The sequence below is a fragment of the Leucoraja erinacea genome, chromosome 20 (assembly GCF_028641065.1).
Source record: "Leucoraja erinacea ecotype New England chromosome 20, Leri_hhj_1, whole genome shotgun sequence".
Taxonomy (NCBI): Eukaryota; Metazoa; Chordata; class Chondrichthyes; order Rajiformes; family Rajidae; genus Leucoraja; species Leucoraja erinaceus.
In genome coordinates, this window is record NC_073396.1 from 414,551 (window position 1) to 436,352 (window position 21,802).

Sequence of the window (21,802 nt, forward strand, 5' to 3'; positions counted from 1 at the left end):
GAACCGACTCTCAATAGAATTGATGATTTATAGTTTCAAGCCTAATTTATTCCACATGTTTTCAGCCCACATGGAATGCAATGCTTCTCAGAAATGCCAAGCAAATTCATTTTACTCAATAAAAAATAGATTTATGAACGTAATAACATTCTCTATTGTTTGTAGTGTCAATAATGACTTATTTAGTGCACTAAAAAAGTGTGAGTTTTGTAAAGAATGAGGTATACATTAATTTATTTGCAGTACACCTCTTGGCATGAAAGCAAAACTTGACCCAAGTGTGGTAAGCTAGACTCCATGTAAAACTGCAAGATTAAATCTCCCTAGACACAACATGCTGGAGTAACTCAACAGAACAGGCAGTATCTCCGGAGAGAAGGAATGGGTGATGTTTCGGGTCAAGACCCTTCTTCAAACTGAGAGTCAGGGGAGAGGGAGACAGAGATTGGGTGGTGTAAGGTGTGAAAAAAATCGATATTTTTTTAGTCCTAGTAGGTCGGCATGTTAGTCGTAGGTAATTGAGGGTAGTGGTAGATAGTCTTCATCAGTCGAAGGGAGGTCAAAGGGAGGTCAAAGGGAGGTCAAAGGGAGATCGAAGGAGATCGAAGGAGGTCGTCTTCACTCTCCACTATTCCGTGTCCAATTTTCCCGAAGTTAGCCGTAGCTCGTCTTCAACATGACATTTTTTTTTTCAAACTCCCCTGAACTCGCCAATTAGGTCGCCCAAGTGGGACAGCCCCTTAAGGATGTTTGCTTTTGATTCTGTAATGTTAATTCTATTTGCAACCTCTCAAAAAATAAAGCAGCCCATTTGTGTAAACAGTAAAACCTTGTTAAGAGCCAACCAGTTAGTCACATTCCACACGTTGTATTTTCTTTCCTTTGATGTCACTTCCAGTCTCTTGCCAGTATTTTGGAGATAGAGACAAGGTGATTGCCAGCAAGATGCTGGGGGTTGTGCTGATAGAAAGCCTGGAGGTGCTTTGCAAAGTGATCAACCATTTGGACAGGGAATCCTCAGAAAGCCTGGAATTCCTTGACTTGAGTGGTTCATATCAGAGGGAGCAGGTTGGTCATGGAAGGCATTGTGATTGATGGTGGCATCATGCTGAAGGTCGGTATTTGCAAAAACTGATTGGAGGTGGGTGGAAAGGAAATTGAAAAGGAATCATATTCTTGCTGGAATGAGAAGGGAGGATGAGAAACATGTATCGGAGTCACAGAAAGATGCAGCACAGAAACAGGCTCTTTGACACACCGAGTACACACGGACCATCAAATTACTTTCATCCTATTTTTAAAGAATTTCACCACACTCTCATCAAATTTTCCTCAGATTGTAACACTCGGGGAATTCGTAGCTGCCACTTAACTAATCCAACAGATCTTTGGGATGTGGGAAACCAAAGCATCCGGAAGAAAGCCACGTGGTCACAGAGAAAACGTGCAAACTCCACATACAGCATCCATGGTCATGGTTGAACCAAGGGCCAAGGCAGAAGCTCTACTATCTGTTGCCCGGACACAGCAAAAGGCTGCCGACTGTAGTGAAGGGGAAACCCTGGGAAGAAATGGAAAGGCACTTTGGAAGCACTGATTTTAAAGATGGTGTCATCAGAACACATGGAAACAGACGGAGAATTGGGAACATGGAATAGAGTTCCTGCAGAAGCAAGATGGCCTTTTGTATTTTTATTTGTCAGATCTTCACGCACACACACACTCAGTCTGGCCACAGTAAAACTCTGATAATCCACTGTCGTGCTACCTTTAAACTTACCCGGCTCTTGTTCCAACTCTCACTTCCTGGCCCCTTGTTTCCTCAGCCCCTTCTAACTTACTACGGTGGCTGGAAACATTATAATTCCACACTGTAACATTTGGAAACAACTGAATTAACAGACCAGACGACAAGCTGCTAGTCTGGCATCATGTGTGCCGGATTAACAAACGACCTGATTACATGCGTTGCTGACAGTTTGTACCATCAGTAAATATGGAAATCTTACATAGAACTGAAACTCAGTCATACAAATAAATGCTTTAAAAAATTTACATATTATTTAGGCTATTGTTAAAAATACATGCCAATGAGAGCAGAAAGAAGTAAACTGCTGTAGCATGTGGCTAAATGAAGATATTGTTAAACTTACAACATTAAATACAGGGTAGAGAACGAACCTCTGTTCAATTTATTGTATACTGCCCCCGGCAGCTACAGCTCAGAATTACATGTACATACTTTAAACTACTTGAAGTTAAGTGGAGGTGTATTTTAATAACTACATTTTCCAAAAGACACAACAATAACATATTAAATAATTAGTTAAAGATTCAACATTTGCCTCTTGGCCACACACAATATTATTTTGTTGCAATTGTTCATTGTTAATGATCCTTTGAAATGTAAATTAAAATGAGCCGAGCTCCCCTTTATCATCTGTAATATACTCCACTGCTGTATAAAAGATACAGAATTGATTCAGGTATGGCTTCCAGATTTTCTCATAAATAACTATTGTTAACTTAAATCCTGGCACTCAGTATGGACAAGCAAACTGATAGCTATCTCTGAAATCATGACCTGAGATTAAAGTAGTGGTTAAAAACTCTTGATCAGTTTTTCCTTCTCTGACCCACTGCCCGGCTTGGATTAACTTGCCGAGCAGGACCTCAGAATGATTAATAACCAAACACTGAGGAATTCTACAGCTGATTCTGTGAGAATACATACACATCTCATCAGAACATTCAGTCTATCATTTCTGGAGCTGTGGTGAATTGACCAAATGGATATGTCCTCAATATTTAAGCAGCAAGGGGCATTTATGCAAATGCAATGAATCATCAGATGGCAGTAACCACCAAGAATAAAGCCTGCACATATAGACACATTCACTTCCATGAGTGAAATAAACTGCAGGATTAATGTCAGTCAGTTGACATTAAACTGTTTTATTATGTATGACAATCTATATTAGACTGTACGGAAAATCATTGATCCTGTGGGGGAAGTGTTAAATGCGTTCAGATATGTAGATGGCAGCCTTGCATCCAGCTTGGATTACATTCTTCAATAGCGAATAGGCAGGTGCCTAAAAAAATAATTTAGAAGATTAGTAAATATGGGAAACATTTTACCAATTGGATGAATATATACAAATTTCACAAATCTACTGACACATTGTTTTATCAGTTTATGTACATTCTTCAATGGATTTCTTTATATTCTGCAGTCTAGCCTGGCCTTTAATAAGTGCAGGTACACCATGTACTGAGCATGCATGTATGAATGTCCATGGGCCATTGCAGTCTCTTTCTGTTCAAATCTTTAGTCGCACATCTTGTGGATGTGCCGACTTTCTTTTACTTTGTGATGAGGGGCAGCACAGCGGTAGAGTTGCTGCCCTACAGCGCCAAAGACCCGGGTTCAATCCTGACTACGGGTGCTGTCTGAACGGAGTGTCACGAGTTCCAGTCGATGTATTGGTATTGTGATGTAGGCAGGCAAACTGCTTCATGCTTCACATAGTCTGAGCCCGGATCCAATGTAAAACAGCACCTGTCCTTACAGGAGCTGATCACTTTTAGTTTGGAGAAATACATGATGGAAACAGACCCTTTGCCCTACTGTGTCTATGCCGCTATCACGCTACTTCCATTTCATCTCCAGTATCTCGCGTTTATGGAAGACTGACCTAAAGTCGACTGATCTCTCATGGAGTTGGTGCCTTCTTCTAAATCTGGGGGATCTTAATTCCAAAAAGCACTGAGAAATGTCATTGTCTGGTTCTTCCAAACGCTCAACAAACTAAAATGGAAGTGGATGGAGTATATAAATATATATAGATTCTAATTTGATTGAAGATTACAGAATGTTGCGAGACTTAGGGACATCTATTATACTGCTTTCATAGATTGTCACAAGGTTATTCATAACTAAATCCATACAGGACTCCAGGAAAGACTGTAATCCAATATTTTAATTGGGACATGTATTTCAGCTCTAAACTTCATATCATCCTTCAAAAATGTTGGTTTTCATCACAAAGCAGAAATCCTGAATGACTTCTGCATTTATTTCTTAAGATTGTATTTCTGGAGAAAATAGGTGAATACGTTTTCAAGAGGACTGACCCAGGAAAAAAAGATAGAACAAACAATATTTTACAACCAATTCTTTTTGCACAGAAAATTGTGATTTTAGTTGCACCAAAGGTAGAAATGCAGCTTTTCAACATCGTTGAATAAGATAAAGTTAAATTATCCTATTTTTCTGAATCACCATGGGGAAATTTTAGTCTTTTGGTATTGCCCATCCAAAGTCTAATTATCATCACTTCACCACTATATGTCACAATTCCATGGTCTACCAGTAACTCTCTGATCCAGCAACTTACCATTTCTGCCCCGTGAGCCAGTCCTGTGTCATGATGCTCCACCTCTTCATCTCGGAATTTCCTCAACACCTGAAAGAAAGATACGGTCTTAAGTTCTAAGAGCAGAATTAGGCCATTCAGCCCATCGAGTCTACTCCACCACAACCCTGACACCTTTACTAATCAAGAACCTGTCAATCTCTGCCTTAAAAATACCCAATAAATGCTCTTTACATCTCAGTAAAAAGGTAATCTATTTTGAGACTAAACTACATTTTAATAACTCAAGACTGTAAATGCATAAAATCAAATATAATTATTAGGATAACTGTACCAATATTCTAGTGAGTTCAGGCCTCACCGTGTAGCAGCAGTCAGCTCAAGCCCTGACCAAGAATGTCTGAATTTGGTTGCAATACATATCCTATATCCTCCTGACTCCACAATGGACAACTCAGCCTCCTTTTGCTTACAGTTTACAGAAAGATCAAAGCATGCACTCAACTAATCTTATGCATTCTGAACATGTTTAATTCATAAAATAATTACATAGCAATACACTCAAATTCATTACATTTTGTATAGATAGATTATAACGCTTAAGTAAAATGGTAGCACCATTTATAACATCACATTTTTTAATATAAAAGTATTTGTTTCATTACATCTCAGTGTCACTGAGTACAGTGAAGTCACTGGAGATTAAGTCTACAAACAGAAAATATTCCATTACTTTGCCGTTTGTCTAGTTCTTGGACAACTTCAATAAAAATACACATTATTGAGGCTCAAGGGCATTTCATTGTGTGACTCTGTCATGGTAAACATGAGTTATTCATATTGAGTAATCCTGCAGAAAGATCCTCAAAACTACTTTGCCACCGAGACAAGACCATCATTTGCTGCATTGAAGTTTAACCTGCACTTTGATTCTTTTATTTTGACAACCTTAATTACAGTGCAAATATCATGAGGAAAATAATCATGAAACGAGTCATTTTGGATGTTAAATGTATTGGAATGTATTTTAAGTGTATTAAAAAAAATCTTCACATTGAATAGTAACATTGAACATTGGATACAGTATCGATAAAACTCCTAGAGCGCACCAAAACCCTGAAATGTTACTGTACCTGCACTATACCAATTATTTTATAAAAAATAAAATAAAAAGCATACACATACCTGATCAAGGTAAAGGATACAAGTGCTAAGAAAATGGGTAAGTATTGCACGTGTAATTCCACTTCACCAGGGACCACTTCATCACAAATACAGCCCAATATTCACATAGCTGCAAAAGTATCTTCCCTCCAGTCTAGCACAGTCCAGTCAGGTTAATGTTGAACCTGCAATCCCCACTTCAATTATTACCAAGACTTACACCCTTTCAACCAATGTGCAATACTCAACCAAGAATGGGGATTCATGGTGATGGATGCTCATCATTCGATTTACTCCAGTTATTTTTATTCACTGTGACTTTTATTTTAACTTCCAATAAGCCAAGGAATGGCAGGTATCCCTCGATTTATCCAACGGAAACTCTGTGAGGCTATAATACCTCTTGTTCACCCACACTACCCAATGCAGCTTGACTAAAACTAAAACTGCACACAACGCAGGAAATGTTGCAGAAAATCCAGGCAAATTCCATGGCGAACATTGAGAGAAGAATTGAAACTTACAATGATGTGTTTCAGAGATGGCTTAGATCATGGAGTTATTATACTATGTTAATATATTTAAATATGTCTGCACTATGACATAGATTTAATTATCTTGCATAAATGGAAAAAAAATGCTTACTTCAAGTAAATCTTTGTGTCCTTCTGGATCATCTTCCATTAACACCCTGATCTGATTGTTATAATGCTGTGATATTGTTTCCTCCACTGCTACAGTACAGGCCATGGCACTCTCTTTCCCTAAAAGAGCTGTTCCAGCTCCTGTAAAAAGATGACAGAAAATACCCATTTATCATCAACCCAGTAATCCTGTATCATTTCAACAAACGCCAACAAAATACATACATCGGTGTATCAAAGGATTTACTGTTCTGTAATAGGTGTATCTGCCATTATATTAGGAAACCTTACATTGAATAAACCATATCACATGTTGTTCCAGAAATATAATGCATTTAAAAACTGAATATAATGCCACTTCTGGCAATTGCAATAATAACATTTGTAACGAGTGTTCGATTTCCATCTCTCCTCCGCTCTCAGAAACACACACACACACGTTCTCTCATGCACACATACATGTGTGCACAACCAACCACACACACAAACAAACTTGGAGAGCTCAAATGTCTCTGTTAAGCCTGAGGAAAAGAGGAGAATATTCCCTGAATAGGCACATTGCCAGCCGAGATAACACAATCCCATTGCCGCTCAGAAGCATAGATAGGTCAAAAATAGGTCAATATTTACAAACGATTGAAGATTTTAAAGTAAGAGTTTAGGAAGGAAATGAAGTTACAAAACAGAACTCAATGTGAAAATTACTAGTGCAAAACATGCATCTGGTTTTTGTAAATCAGCATTGGCGTTACTCTATGTTGGTTGAAGAAAGACGCAAAGTGCTGGAGTAACTCAGCGGGTCAGGCAGCATCTGTGGAGAACATGGATAGGTGACGTTTCACAGAGTGCTGGAGTAACTCAGCGGGTCAAGCAGCATCTGTGGAGAACATGGATAGGTGACGTTTTACAGAGTGCTGGAGTAACTCAGCGGGTCAGGCAGCATCTGTGGAGAACATGGATAGGTGACGTTTTACAGAGTGCTGGAGTAACTCAGTGGGTCAGGCAGCATCTGTGGAGAACATGGATAGGTGACGTTTCACAGAGTGCTGAAGTAACTCAGCGGGTCAGGCAGCATCTGTGGAGAACACGGATAGGTGATGTTTCACAGAGTGCTGGAGTAACTCAGCGCGTCAGGCAGCATCTGTGGAGAACATGAATAGGTGACGTTTCAGATTGGGTCCCTTCTTTGGATGTTGATTAAATCTTACTTTGGCCATTTCCATTTTTGATTACATAAAATTCCAATAATCCAGCATCCTTGGTGTCAGACTGGCAGATTCTCGGGCCCAGTGCACATTTACTGTTGTACAATAGCTTTTCCAGTTTAGGCTTAGTTTAACCCACGTGTTGGAAACTGGGGCCAGTAACGTTAAAACGAGCATTGTAACACAGTCTTAGTGCATTTGAAGGGAGTGCATCAATGGGTCCCAACATGGGAAAAAGCAGTGTAGGTAACGGCATCAGATGAGGCAGATGCTGAACCATCTGAACAATAAGGTCGGGAATTATCTGAGTTACTGAGAAAAGCCAGCAGGAGATCAAAACATTCAGAAAGCCACCTGAGAAACTGGAGAAATCAGGAAGTCAAATTGTACGATGATATTATCTATCTGAAAAATGCAGCGACTGTAATACTGCAAAACAGTGACAGCAGTGAAAGACCTATTGAAATGAGGATCCTGCAGGTACTTGTGTGATTTCACTGCAACCCTTGATTGAGTGTGTAAGTGGATTGGAATAAATGATAGTATTTACCCAACATGAAGCCTGCAACGTTCCAGATCGGCATCAGCAGGGTTGGTCGAACTCTGTGATCAACAATCAGTTCATTGAATTTTGCCAGATGCTCCTTTTCTTGATCCCACATTTGCTATAAAATGTTGATTTCTGTTATCTTTCTGAACAATAGATTTAGGCTTCCTAACATCTAAGCATTCTGCAGTTTATGCACATTATTTACTTTCGGAAGTACTGTAGATATTAATTTCCATTTTAAACAGTCAAAATTCAGCTGAATAATAGACTTTTATTTTACTAATAAGATATTACATTTAAACTAACTAAGTAATAGAGTATAGAAAGTTAGTGAACACAGCTGACATTATAAACACATTTTAATGTTAGCAATCACCAACATTGCAAAATCTGTTGTTCTGCAGAGTGTACTGTACAAGCCAATTAAAATGCAGCATTAATTAAACTGTATATCTCGCAAACTAAAGGAATTAGTGTGGAAAATTAGTGTGCATGCCACAGGGCTCAGTGCAGGGACCCCAGTTATTTACAATATATATTAACAATTTAGACAAAGGAATTAAATGTAACATCTCCAAGTTTGTGGATGACACAAAGCCAGGTGGCAGTGTGAGCTGAGAGGAGGATGCTATGAGGCTGCAGGGCGACTTGGATAGGTTGGGTGAGTGGGCAGATGCAGTATAATGGGGATAAATGTGAGGTTATCCACTTTGGTGGAAAGAACAAGAAGGCAGATTATTACCTGAATGGTGTCAGGTTAGGAAAAGGGGAGGTGCAACTAGATCTGGGTTACCTTGTTCATGTCACTGAAAGTAAGCATGCAGGTAGTGAAGAAAGCTAATGGCATGTTGGCCTTCATAGCGAGAGGATTTTAGTATATGAGCAGAGATCCTACTGCAGTTGTACAGGGCCCTGGTGAGACCACACCTAGAGTATTGTGTGCAGTTTTGGTATCCTAATTTGTGGAAGGGCATTCTTGCTATTGAGGGAGTGCAGCGTGGGCTCATCAGGTTAATTCTCGGGATGACAGAAGATGAAAGAATGGATTGACTGAGCAAACAGTGTATTCACTGGAATTTGGAAGGATGAGAGGGTATCTTATAGAAACATATAACATTCTTAAGGGATTGGACAGTCTAGATGCAGTAAAAATATTCCCGGTGTTCGGGGAGTCCAGAACCAGGGGCCACAGTTTAAGAATAAGGGGTCGGCCATTTAGTACAGAGATGAGGAAACACATTTCGACCCAGAGAGTTGTGAATCTGTGGAATTCTCTGTCACAGAAGGCAGTGGAGGCCAATTCACTGGATGTATATAAGAGAGAGTTGGATAGAGCTCTTGGGCTAAGGTAGACACAAAGTGCTGGAGTAACTCAGCGGGTCAGGAAGCATCTCTGGATAGAAGGAATGGGTGACGTTTCGGGTCGAGACCCCTCTTCAGACTGATCATGTAGATCTAAGGGCTAACAGAATCAAGAGATATAGGGAGAAAGCACGAACGGGGTACTGATACCTTTCACTGTACCTTAATTGGTACATGTGATAATTAAATTAAATTGAATCTTGAATCTTGATTTGGATGATCAGCCATGATCATACTGAATGGCGGTGCTGGCTCAAAGGGCCAAATGGCCTATTCCTGCACTTATTTTCTATGTTTCTATGTTAAATTCAGGACTGAAGTTCTGAGAAGAAATTCCTTTACCCGAAGGCTGGTGAATATTTGAAAATCTCTACTTCAGAGAAGTGTGATGGGGCAAATGCAGTGTTTAATCAGAGATCAACAGTTATTTGGATGGGGTAGTGCAGGAATGTGGCACCGTTAAAAGATTATGATCTTCTAACTCGCCGAATAGGTGTAAGGAGTTTACTTCTATTTCTGGAAAACACAAGAGACTGGAGATCTTGAGTAAGAAAAAAAACAAAGTGCTGAATAGTGCACCCACCTGTACCCGTACCCACCTGTATCCGTGCCCACCTGTACCCGTGCCCACCTGTACCCGTGCCCACCTGTACCCGTGCCCACCTGTACCCATCCCACCTGTATCCGTGCCCACCTGTACCCACACCCATCTGAACCCGCGCCCACCTGTACCCACACCCACCTGTACCCACGCCCACCTGTACCCGCGCCCACCTGTACCCGCGCCCACCTGTACCCGTACCCACCTGTACCCGTACCCACCTGTACCCGTACCCCCCACCTGTACCCACACCCACCTGTACCCACACCCACACCCACCTGTACCCGCCCCACCTGTACCCACACCCACCTGTACCCACACCCACCTGTACCCGTGCCCACACCCACCTGTACCCACACCCACCTGTACCCACACCCACCTGTACCCGCCCCACCTGTACCCACACCCACCTGTACCCACACCCACCTGTACCCGTGCCCACACCCACCTGTACCCACACCCACCTGTACCCACACCCACCTGTACCCGTGCCCACACCCACCTGTACCCACACCCACCTGTACCCACACCCCACCTGTACCCACACCCACACCCACCTGTACCCCCACACCCACCTGTACCCCACCCACTGTACCCACACCCACCTGTACCCACACCCACCTGTACCCACACCACTGTACCACCCACCTGTACCCACACCCACACCCACCTGTACCCACACCCCACCCACCTGTACCCACACCACCCTGTACCCACACCCACACCCACACCCACCTGTACCCACACACCTGTACCCACCCACCTGTACCCACACCCACCTGTACCCACACCCACCTGTACCCACACCCACCTGTACCCACACCCACCTGTACCCACACCCACACGTACCCACACCCACACCCACCTGTACCCACACCCACCTGTACCCACCACACACCCACCTGTACCCACACCCACCTGTACCCCTGTACCACACCCCTGTACCCACACCCACCTGTACCCACACCCACCTGTACCCGCGCCCACCTGTACCCTGTACCGCCCACCTGTACCCACACCCTGTACCCTGTACCTGTACGCGCCCACCTGTACCCGCGCCCACCTGTACCCACACCCACCTGTATCCACACCCACCTGTACCCACGCCCACCTGTACCCACGCCCACCTCTACCCGCACCCACACCCACCTGTACCCACACCCCCGTACCCACGCCACCTGTACCCCGCCACCTGTACCACCACCCCACACCCACCTGTACCCACCACCCCTGTACCCACACCCACCTGTACCCACACCCACCTGTACCCACACCCACCTGTACCCACACCCACCTGTACCCACACCCACACCCACCTGTACCCACACCCACCTGTACCCACGCCCACCTGTATCCGCGCCCACCTGTACCCACACCCACCTGTATGAGCGGCCCGGCCGCGGAGCCGCCCAGCACGGCCATCTGACCCGCGTAGATGCGGATGGCGCCGAACTCGCCCGCCTGATCCACCCGGAGGATGCGGCCTAGTAGCTGCCGCTGGGCCCGGCTGCCAAGGGCCCGCCGCTGTAGCAGCTGCCAGCCGAGCGCGGCGCCCCGGGCCAGCAGCGGGCCGGAGTGGGCGACCACTCGCTCCATCAGGTCGCTGCTAGCTCACGGCCAGAGGTCACCGGGTCCTGCACCCTGCGGTGGCCGTGCAGCTGCCTGTGTCTACCACCCCCAACCCGGAGCCCACAACCCTGTCACAGTGTCAGTCGGCAATGCAGGCGGTGGCAGTTTGCTCCGTGCAGTGAGAACATGTAGTTTATTTATATTTAAAATACGAATCCCTTCATTCCCACTGAAAGACCCAGCGCCCGCCCCTCCCCTTGGTCAGCGCCGCACCAACGCCGCCTGCTGATTGGCCGCGGGGACCGTCACTCACAGCGGCCATGCTCGTCCCGCCCCCGTTGCCAACCCCGCCCCTGCACCGCCCATAGTGCCCCGCCCCCGCACCAACCCCGCCCCAAACACACTGGCCCCGCCCATAGTGCCCCGCCCCCGCCCGCCCCGCCCCCTCGCAGTGCCGTGACGACCACTGGCCCCGCCCATAGTGCCCCGCCCCCGCACTAACCCCCGCCCCCGCACTAACCCCGCCCCAAACACACTGGCCCCGCCCATAGTGCCCCGCCCTCGCACCAACCCAACCCCCCCCCGCAGTGCCCCGCCCCCCCAGTGCCGTGACGACCACTGGCCCCCCCAACCCCCCCCCCGCACCAACCCCGCCCCCTCGCAGTGCCGTGACGACCGCTGGCCCCGCCCCCGCACTAACCCCGCCCCCGCACCAACCCCGCCCCCCGCGTGCCGTGACGACCATTGGCCCCGCCCCCGTATTGCCCTGGCGACCACTGGCCACGCCCCACCTTCGCCCCGCCCCCGCGTTGCCCTGGCGACCACTGGCCACGCCCCCAACCTCGCCCCGCCCCCGCGTTGCCCTGGCGACCGGCCTCTGCCTTGCCCCGGGTGAGGCCCGACACTGACTCTGCTATGGCCGTCTCCTCCAACCATGTCATTCATGCCGTCGCCAAACACTTGTAAGTCAGTTTCATTCACACAATATTTCCGTTTCTAAATGATGCTTTCCATAGTTAGTTTGAGGTTATTTGTGACAGAAGTCTAAAGCTTTGAAGAAGGGTGTCACCTATCCATGTTCTCCACAGATGCTGCCCTGCCTGACCCGCTGCGTTACTCCAGCACTCTGTGTCTGTCTCCTATACTAGGGGCTACTTCACCCTTCAGTCTGTCTGTCTGTCAGCCGGCAGGCCTTTGAGATGTGAGAAGAAACCAGAGTATGCAGGAGAACTTAATGTTGTGCATGCCCCAAACCCCATGAAAACCTAACCCCATTGTATCTCCAGCTGAGCTAGATTGAAAAATAATTAGGCGACATGATCCATTTGTCTCTACATACATGCAAGTTTTAAATAAACCAGCATTGAGTCAATTAAAAGCAGTTATTTCATTGTAGTAAATTTACAAATTCAAGGGAAAACATAATTTAAAAAATGTTTACTGTTATTTCAAGCATATAATTACTATTTTTTCCCTTTGTTACATATAGGAAATATTATATTGACATACAACGGAAAGAAGATGGCTTTAACCTCTCTGGAATTGATGCACCTCACACGCACAACCCTAATTGTAAACCTGTAAGTTTTCTAAGATATAGTGAGGTGAAAGTTTTTTTCCATCAGGACCAACATGCTTCTTGTCTCATATGGGCTGTGATATATTTTTATTTGATCTTGGTAGATTTTTAGCATCAAGTTGGTTTGCCACAAAGATCAATTTCATTCATAAAAAAGAACAATTATTGGAAGTACTCTTATAGAACGTGGAAAGAATGAACTTATCCAGTGCAACAGAATTGGAAAAGTGGGAAAATAAATTGATAATAGGGGAGGCATGAATGAGTAATCTCTACTTGGTGAAGGCCAAGGTTGCTATGGTGGTTTGCTGTTTGCAAAGTCATTTGTGTGTTAGATTTATGAGGACAGTTGAAGAAGAGAGAACAAATCTTGCTCCACCTTTACGATCTTTCAGTTAATACAGCTCTTTGAAAATGTTTTGCAAACCTATTTATCTTGGTACCATGTTTCCTTTTTGAATAACTAATTTCCTTGGGCAGTTTACTGTAGAAAGGCCTGAGCCCTTTAACAAATATTGTTAGCATGTGCGGTGTTCATTAGGTAACATCAATGTTGCAAGGGAGAGAAGTCATAATTATTTGGACTTTTAGACAGATTCAATAGATTGTCAGATCTGAAGAAGGGTTTTGACCCGAAACGTTGCCTATTTCCTTTGCTCCATACAAACATAGAAAATAGGTGCAGGAGTAGGCCATTCGGCCCTTCAAGCCTGCACCGCCATTCAATATGATCATGGCTGATCATCGAACTCAGTATCCTGTACCTGCCTTCTCTCCATACCCCCTGATCCCTTTAGCCACAAGGGCCATATCTAACTCCCTCTTAAATATAGCCAATGAACTGGCCTCAACTACCTTCTGTGGCAGAGAATTCCACAGATTCACCACTATCTGTGTGAAATGTAGATGCTGCCTAGCCCGCTGAGTTTCTCCAGCATTTTTGTCTACCTTCGATTTTCCAGCATCTGCAGTTCCTTCTTAGGAGATGCAGCGAGACCTGGGTGTCATGGTACACCAGTCATTGAAGGTAGGCATGCAGATGCAGCAGGCATTGAAGAAAGCGAATGGTATGCTAGCATTCATAGCAAAAGGATTTGAGTATAGGAGCAGGGAGGTTCTACTGCAGTTGTACAGGGTCTTGGTGAGACCACACCTGGAGTATTGCGTACAGTTTTGGTCTCCAAATCTGAGGAAGGACATTATTGCCATAGAGGGAGTGCAGAGATGGTTCACCAGACTGATTCCTGGGATGTCAGGACTGTCTTATGAAGAAAGACTGGATAGACTTGGTTTATACTCTCTAGAATTTAGAAGATTGAGAGATGATCTTATAGATCCTTACAAAATTCTTAAGGGGTTGGACAGGCTAGATGCAGGAAGTTTGTTCCCGATGTTAGGGAAGTCCAGGACAAGGGGTCACAGCTTAAGGATAAAGGGGAAATCCTTTAAAACCGAGATGAGAAGAACTTTTTTCACACGGAGAGTGGTGAATCTCTGGAACCCCTCTGCCACAGAGGTTAGTTGAGCCCAGTTCATTGGCTTTTTTTAAGAGGAGGTTGGTTGTGGCCCTTTGGGCTAAGGGGATCAGGGGTATGGAGAGAAGGCAGGTACGGGATACTGAGTTGGATGATCAGCCATGATCATATTGAATGGCGGTGCAGGCTCGAAGGGCCGAATGGCCTACTCCTGCACCTAATTTCTATGTTTCTCTATGTTTCTATGTTAAACATAATAAGACCATGTTACATATACAACAGATTCCTGAACTACAAGGTTAAATTAGGCTGCTTGTGATGGCTATGATAAGAATATAACTATTTTTACAACTCATAATTGATCACCAAAAAATAAAAGGAATGAGGCAAAATACTTTCTCTCAGAAGGTGGTAGGAATCTGGACTTCTTTGGCCGAAAGGATGGTGGAGGGAGAAACTGTCACACATCTAGAAAGTTCTTGTATTTGGAATCGGTAAGCCATGACCTGCAGACCTGTGGATGATATGTTGTAAAATGGGATTGGGCATAATAATAATAATAATAATAATAATATTTATTTATATAGCACTTTTCAACAAAACCAGTATTTGAACCAAAGTGCTTTACAGAGATTGATTAAATTAATTGAACAGATCAATGCAATAAATCCATACAAATCAAAAAAAGAGAAAAAAGAGAAAAAGAAAAAAGACACAGAAACAGTACACTATAGAAATCAACATGAAACGTCCCCCCACAGCAGAATTCACTGTGAGGGAAGGCACCAAAAAATATCCAGTTCTCCCCCTCATAGTCCACCCGAGGTCGGGGCCTATATCTGGCCTCCTCAGCCAGCCCGGTATCTTCAGGCCCTCCTGCCGTGAAGCTGGACCATCGGCGTCGGTGAACGTCCATCAGCGGCCAGGACTGAAGCGGCCGCTTCCCCCCCGAAGACTGCAACGACCAAAGTTCACAGGCCGCGCCGGCCGAACCCCCGACACTGGCGATCTCGGATCCCAGGCTCCGCGGTGCTGTCGACGGTCACAGTGCCCCGGAGATTACCGCAAGGCGACCCGGTAAGGCATCGCACGCTCCTTGTAGATGTCCCAGCATCTACACCGCCGTCGAAGCTGCAGTCCCCGCAGGAAACGCCGCTCCAGCGCTGCTCCAGTTTGACTAGGCCGCACAGAGAGGACGAAGATGCGGTTCGGAGAAAAACCGCATCTCCGACCAGGTAGAACTGGGGTTAAAATAGTTTCCCCCTTCCCCTCCCCCACCCACCACATAAAAGAAGTCCTCCAATAAACATTTCATACGAACAGGACTAAAAATAAAAATAAAAAAGGGTGAAAGGACGGACAGCAGGAGGAGCGGCCATAATGGACCAGATTGTTTTGGAGTTGTGAATTTTATATGATTATGATCATAAGATTATTAGGATCTGGATGGCTTTTGCCAGCAAAACAAATACTGTCTGGTCCTGAAAAGTAAGGTTGTGTTTGATATATGTCAATTCTGCTTGCTGTTGGCTTGCTGGCAGAATGTTGTGGCCCTTAGTTCCATAGATCTGACCCAGCCATGTTCCAGATTATTTGACTTGATCACCTCTCTCAATATATTTGAAAATGAATATCTCTCCATATGTCCACTTGACATCAATAGATCCAAATAACAGGTTGGGTGTATAATAGGCAGCTGATGCCATCATGGCCATTTAGTACCGTATCCAAAATGAAATTCCATCTGTTGAAATTGAGAGTAGTTGACCTAAACCATGGCAATAAACGTCGCAATATATGTTAAACGTTTTTGATTAGGTGCAAGGATGATTAGTAAAATACCTTTGCTTTTTGTGGAATTATTTTTTGAGATTGAAAGAAGAGTGCATGGGATAACAAAATAAATTTCAGGAGAAGTACATCAATGGAAAGTATGATTAGAGTGACCTCAGAAGCCAAGTAGAAACAGAACCAGTTACATTGCCATCACAAGAACAAGCGATTGTGCAGTTTATAAATGTGCCTTGACATGATTAAACATTATGACTTCAAATACATCTGATTAAGGAGGGTAGATCATTATCTTCACCTCTCCACATTTGATTCTTACAAACTTCATGCATTGTTTTCTCAGCAAGTCTATACATGCATGTTTCCACAGTCTTTATTTATAGTTAATTTGTTTCTCAATACAAAGTCAGAGTGATTGAGTGTTTCTTTAATATGAACTAGTGCCTCCCTCTATAAGAAAACTAAACATATCTTTATTAAGGTAATAAACCTACCTACTGCATTGTTTATCGTAACACCCTGTCAAATCAAATCAAAACATTAATAGGAAGAGGAATATAATTGATTTATCAATTAATTATTTTAAACATAATGTGATGATAAATACAATTTGTTTATATGCCTTGTGACAAACTTCTAATGCGATTCTAATTTTGTGTGTTTGTTTATTTAATGGAGAAAAATACAGAATATATGTGTTACAATTCCACAGTAGTTAATGAGTTTTGTCATCCATGGAATGAAGTCAACTCTTAACCACACTTTTATTCAAGTAGCAATGTGATTTGGGAGAAACTGGAAGACAGCATCAAACACTAACACCAATATGACTGACCTTTTAACCAAATTTACATTTGGTTATGTGTACATTAGACTCATTTCCTTCTTAGTTCCTAGTGGGAGTTTGTACCAGAGGATGACACAAAGATAGACACAAAATGTTGGAGTAACTCAGTGCGACAGGCAGCATCTCTGGAGAGAAGGAATGGGTGATGTTTCTGGTCGAGACCCTTCCTCAGACACAGGATCCAGGAGTTGTCTTCGTTCACTCCATTTCCTCATTTAATGTAAATTGGTCACTGAAGGAAAGGTTCTCGGTACGGAAAGCTACTCTACCATAGCAATAGACTCAGAAACCTGATGCACAAAATTTGTGGTGTACTTAATCCAAAGCAAAAGATGTACATGAATTGATTAATACAGTAATTTTGTTGATTTTTCTGATTTTTTGTGATTAACCATGTATATTTTGTTTTACATTGGACTTTTCTCTGCAGCTGCCAATAGTGGGTATTGAAAAAGTCCATGACAGAAGCCTTAAACATTATTTCAGTGATCCTAATTTTAAAACAATTCTTCAAATGAGCTATGGAAGAACAATTGAAAATCAGAAAAGAAAATTACAATTAAATCACAAAAGGGAAATCAATGTGCAGAGAATGATCAGGAAAAAAATGTCCAAACTGGATTTTTCAGTAAGTTTATTTATTCTCTTAATATAGTATTTTAAAAATCTGATAGGTGAAGATATTAATTTGCAAGTGTTTCACTATTTTACGTGAAAACAATTAGCAACATGAATGAATGAATAAGTTCATTAGCCAAGTATTCACGTACAAGGAATTTGCCTTGTTGCTCCGCCCGCAAGTGACATTGACATACAGTGAAAGTTAGGAATGACACATAAAACATTAAACACATATCATCTTTTAAATTGACACTTATTTCAAAGACAGTTACAGTGAGGAGTTAAGAGAGAATATACGTTGCTGGCAGGGTGCGTTTGAATCACACTCACAATACCTTTTATCGCCACCTCTTCTAGAGTCCCACTGTCATCTAATGATATTAAAGCAAAGTTGAACGTATATTTTGAAATCTGTTATTCCATTATAATTTGTGTCTGTTGCATTAAACAATAATTCATGAAGGCACAGCGGTAGAGCTGCTGCCTCACAGTGCCAGAGACCTGTGTTCGATCCTGACTACGGGTGCTGTCTGTACGGAGTTTGTACATTCTCCCCGTGACCTACATGGGTTTTCTCCAAGAACTTTAGTTTCCATCCACAGTCCAAAAACTTACACGTTTGTTGGTTAATTGGCTTCAGAAAAAAAATGTAAATTGTCCCTAGTGTGTGTAGGACAGTGTTAGTGTGCGGGGATCGCTGGTTGGCCGAAGGGCCTGTTTCCACGCTGTACCTATATGCTAAATTAACCATTATGCCTGCAATGCGGAAGCATTGAAATAAAAACACATTTATAATAAGTAAAAATAAATGGAATCACCTGGAGGCTGAGTAGAATCATCTCCAACAGTTACAAATGCACACTGAGAGTGGGGATGATCTTGGAGTCACTAGAACCTGGTGGTCAATTAATGTCCACTATCACCATTCACAGCCAGATGTGGCAGCACTCTCGCCTGATCCAGAGGTTTAGTCAGTCTGCATATAACATTCATTATTGAATTTGTATTTAGTCCTGTATGGTTCATTCACAAGTTGGTACTTCAGATATTCATGTTGCTGCAACTGATGTGTTTTGGAACTTTGGGTTGAACAAAGATTGGTCCTTTGGTTTGGTGTATGAAGGATGTGTCAGTCCATGGATATTACCCTGCACCTCCCTATCTCCCCATTCACATTAGAAACATAGAAACATAGAAAATAGGTGCTGGAGTAGGCCATTCGGCCCTTTGAGCCAGCACCACCATTCAATATGATCATGGCTGATCATCCAAAATCAGTACCCTGTTCTGGCTTTTTCCCCAGATCCCTTGATTCCCTTAGCCCTAAGATCTAAATCTAACTCTCTCTTGAAAACATCCAGTGAATTGGCCTCCACTGCCTTCTGTGGCAGAGAATTCCACAGATTCACAACTCTCGGGGTGAAAAAGCTTTTCCTCTTTTCAGTCCCAAATGGCCTACCTCTTATTCTTAAACTGTGACCCCTGGTTCTGGACTTCCCCAACATCAATAGACAATAGGAGCAGGAGTAGGCCATTCGGCCCTTCGAGCCAGCACCGCCATTTAATGTGATCATGGCTGATCATCCCCAATCAGTACCCCGTTCCTGCCCTATCTAGCTCTCTCTTGAAAGCATCCAGAGAACCTGCCTCCACTGCCCTCTGAGGCAGAGAATTCCACAGATTCACAACTCTCTGTGAGAAAAAGTTTCCTCATCTCCGTTCTAAATGGCTTAGTCCTTATTCTTAAACTGTGGCCCTTGGTTCTGGACTCCCCCAACATCGAGAACATGTTTCCTGCCTCTAGCGTGTCCAAACCCCTAACAATCTTATATGTTTCAATGAGATCACCTCTTATCTTTCTAAACTCCAGAGTGTACAAGCCCAGCAGCTCTATTCTCTCAGCATATGACAGTCCCGCCATCCTGGGAATCAACCTTGTAAACCTACGCTGCACTCCCTCAAAGTCAAATGTGGGTCCCTTGAAGGCAGACACGGGTGAAATTAGTACGGGGAACAAGGAAATGGCAGAAGAGTTGAACAGGTACTTCGGATCTATCTTCACTAAGGAAGACACAAACAATCTCCCAGAAGTACTGGAGGACAGAGGATCTAAGGGAATTGAGGAACTGAAATAAATTTTCATTAGGTGAGAAATAGTATTGGCTAATGGGACTGAAGGATGATAAATCCCCAGGGCCTGATGGACTGCATCCCAGGGTCCTCAGGGAGGTGGCTCTAGAAATAGTGGACGCATTGGTGATCATTTTCCAATGTTCAATAGATTCAGGATCAGTTCCTGTGGATTGGAGGATAGCTAATGTTATCCCACTTTTCAAGAAAGGTGCGAGAGAGAAAACAGGGAAAGATGCTGGAGTCAATTATTAAAGAGGTAATAATGGGACATTTGGATAGCAGTAAAAGGATTAGTCCGTCAGCATGGATTTATGAAAGGAAAATCATGCTTGACTAATCTTCTGGAATTTTTTGAGGATGTGACAAGTAAAATGGATGAAGGGGAGCCAGTGGATGTAGTGTATCTAGACTTTCAGAAAGCCTTTGATAAGGTCCCGCACAGGAGACTGGTGACTAAAATTAGAGCGCATGGTATTGGGGGTAGGGTGTTGACGTGGATAGAAAATTAGTTGGCAGACAGGAAGCAAAGAGTAGGAGTGAACGGGTCCTTTTTAGAATGGCAGGCAATGGCGAGTGGAGTGCCGCAAGGCTCGGTGTTGGGGCCGCAACTGTTTACCATATATATTAATGATTTGGAAGAGGGAATCAGGAGCAACACTAGCAAGTTTGCGGATGACACAAAGCTGGGTGGCAGTGTGAACTGTGAAGAAGATGTTAGGGGGTTGCAGGGTGACCTGGACAGGTTGAGTGAGTGGGCAGATGCATGGCAGATGCAGTATAATATAGATAAATGTGAGGTTATCCACTTTGGTGGCAAAAGCAAGGGGGCAGATTATTATCTCAATGGGGTTATGTTAGGTACAGTGAGACCTGAGTGTCCTTGTACACCGGTCACAGAAAGTTGGCGTGCAGGTACAGCAGGCAGTGAAGAAAGCTAATGGAATGTTGGCCTTCATAACAAGAGGATTTCAGTATAGGAATAGAGAGGTTCTTCTGCAGTTGTATAGGGCTCTGGTAAGACCACATCTGGAGTATTGTGTACAGTTTTGGTCTCCTAATTTGAGGAAGGACATCCTTATGATTGAGGCAGTGCAGCGTAGGTTCATGAGATTGATCCCTGGGATGGCGGGACTGTCATATGAGGAAAGATCGAAGAGACTAGGCTTGTATTCACTGGAGTTTAGAAGGATGAGGGGGATCTTATAGAAACATATAACATTATAAAAGGACTGGACAAGCTAGATGCAGGAAAAATGTTGGGTGAGTCCAGAACCAGGGACCACAGTCTTAGAATAAAGGGGAGGCCATCTAAGACTGAGGTGAGAAAAATCTTTTTCACCCAGAGAGTTGTAAATTTGTGGAATTCCCTGCCACAGAGGGCAGTGGAGGCCAAATCACTGGATGGATTTAAGAGAGAGTTAGATAGAGCTCTAGGGGCTAGTGTAGTCAAGGGATATGGGGAGAAGGCAGGCACGGGTTATTAATTGGGGATGATCAGCCATGATCGCAATGAATGGCGGTGCTGGCTCGAAGGGCCGAATGGCCTCCTCCTGCACCTATTTTCTATGTTTCCAATGTCCAACTTTTGATTGCCATTACTACTTGGGGATGTAGAAGAGATATAGCTTACACACTGGCCAATACTATGAACAAATCTTCCAGTTGGTGTTTCTTGATTAATTAGTCTTTTATTAAAGTTGTACAAACAAAGAAATGATACATATCAGGTATTTCTTATTCCAATACAAATTGTAACTGTTTCATCTGTCCCCCATCCCCACACCCCCCCCACCCCCCACCCCCCCCCCCCCCCCCCCCCCACCCCCTCCCCCCCCTCCCGAACCCCCCCCCCCCCCCCCCCCCCCCACCCCCACCCCCCCCC

The 21,802-nt window shown here is 43.8% G+C and overlaps 2 protein-coding genes across 4 annotated transcripts in view; one reads left to right on the forward strand and one right to left on the reverse strand.

Annotated features, from left to right (window-relative positions):
• Positions 1 to 928: 928 nt before the first annotated feature.
• Positions 929 to 11,713, reverse strand: coq7 (coenzyme Q7 homolog, ubiquinone (yeast)). The gene is made up of 5 exons (XM_055650948.1): positions 11,286 to 11,713; positions 7,943 to 8,057; positions 6,189 to 6,328; positions 4,401 to 4,469; positions 929 to 3,095 (listed from the first exon to the last, which is right to left on the reverse strand). Exons 1-5 carry the CDS (start codon positions 11,499 to 11,501, stop codon positions 3,018 to 3,020), a joined length of 618 nt encoding a protein of 205 aa, XP_055506923.1. The 5' UTR covers positions 11,502 to 11,713; the 3' UTR covers positions 929 to 3,017.
• A 625-nt stretch (positions 11,714 to 12,338) lies between these two features.
• Positions 12,339 to 21,802, forward strand: part of LOC129706602 (uncharacterized) — a 29,615-nt gene continuing 20,151 nt past the window's right edge. For all 3 annotated transcript variants that reach the window (XM_055650942.1, XM_055650944.1, XM_055650943.1), the window contains exons 1-3: positions 12,339 to 12,436; positions 12,964 to 13,054; positions 17,597 to 17,794. In XM_055650942.1, coding sequence (XP_055506917.1) covers positions 12,390 to 12,436; positions 12,964 to 13,054; positions 17,597 to 17,794 — 336 coding nt within the window. In that variant the 5' untranslated portion in view covers positions 12,339 to 12,389. The remainder of the gene's footprint in view (positions 12,437 to 12,963; positions 13,055 to 17,596; positions 17,795 to 21,802) is intronic.

Bases quoted from the DNA above. Each gene is read 5' to 3' on its own strand.
- coq7 (XM_055650948.1), bottom strand. From the start codon at position 11,501: ATGGAGCGAGTGGTCGCCCACTCCGGCCCGCTGCTGGCCCGGGGCGCC. The intron at 4,470-6,188 runs GTAAGCATTTTT...TCTTTCTTTCAG, and splicing joins GACACAAAGATTTACTTGAA to GTGTTGAGGAAATTCCGAGA. The intron at 3,096-4,400 runs GTAAGTTGCTGG...TTATTTTTTTAG, and splicing joins TGGCTCACGGGGCAGAAATG to GCACCTGCCTATTCGCTATT.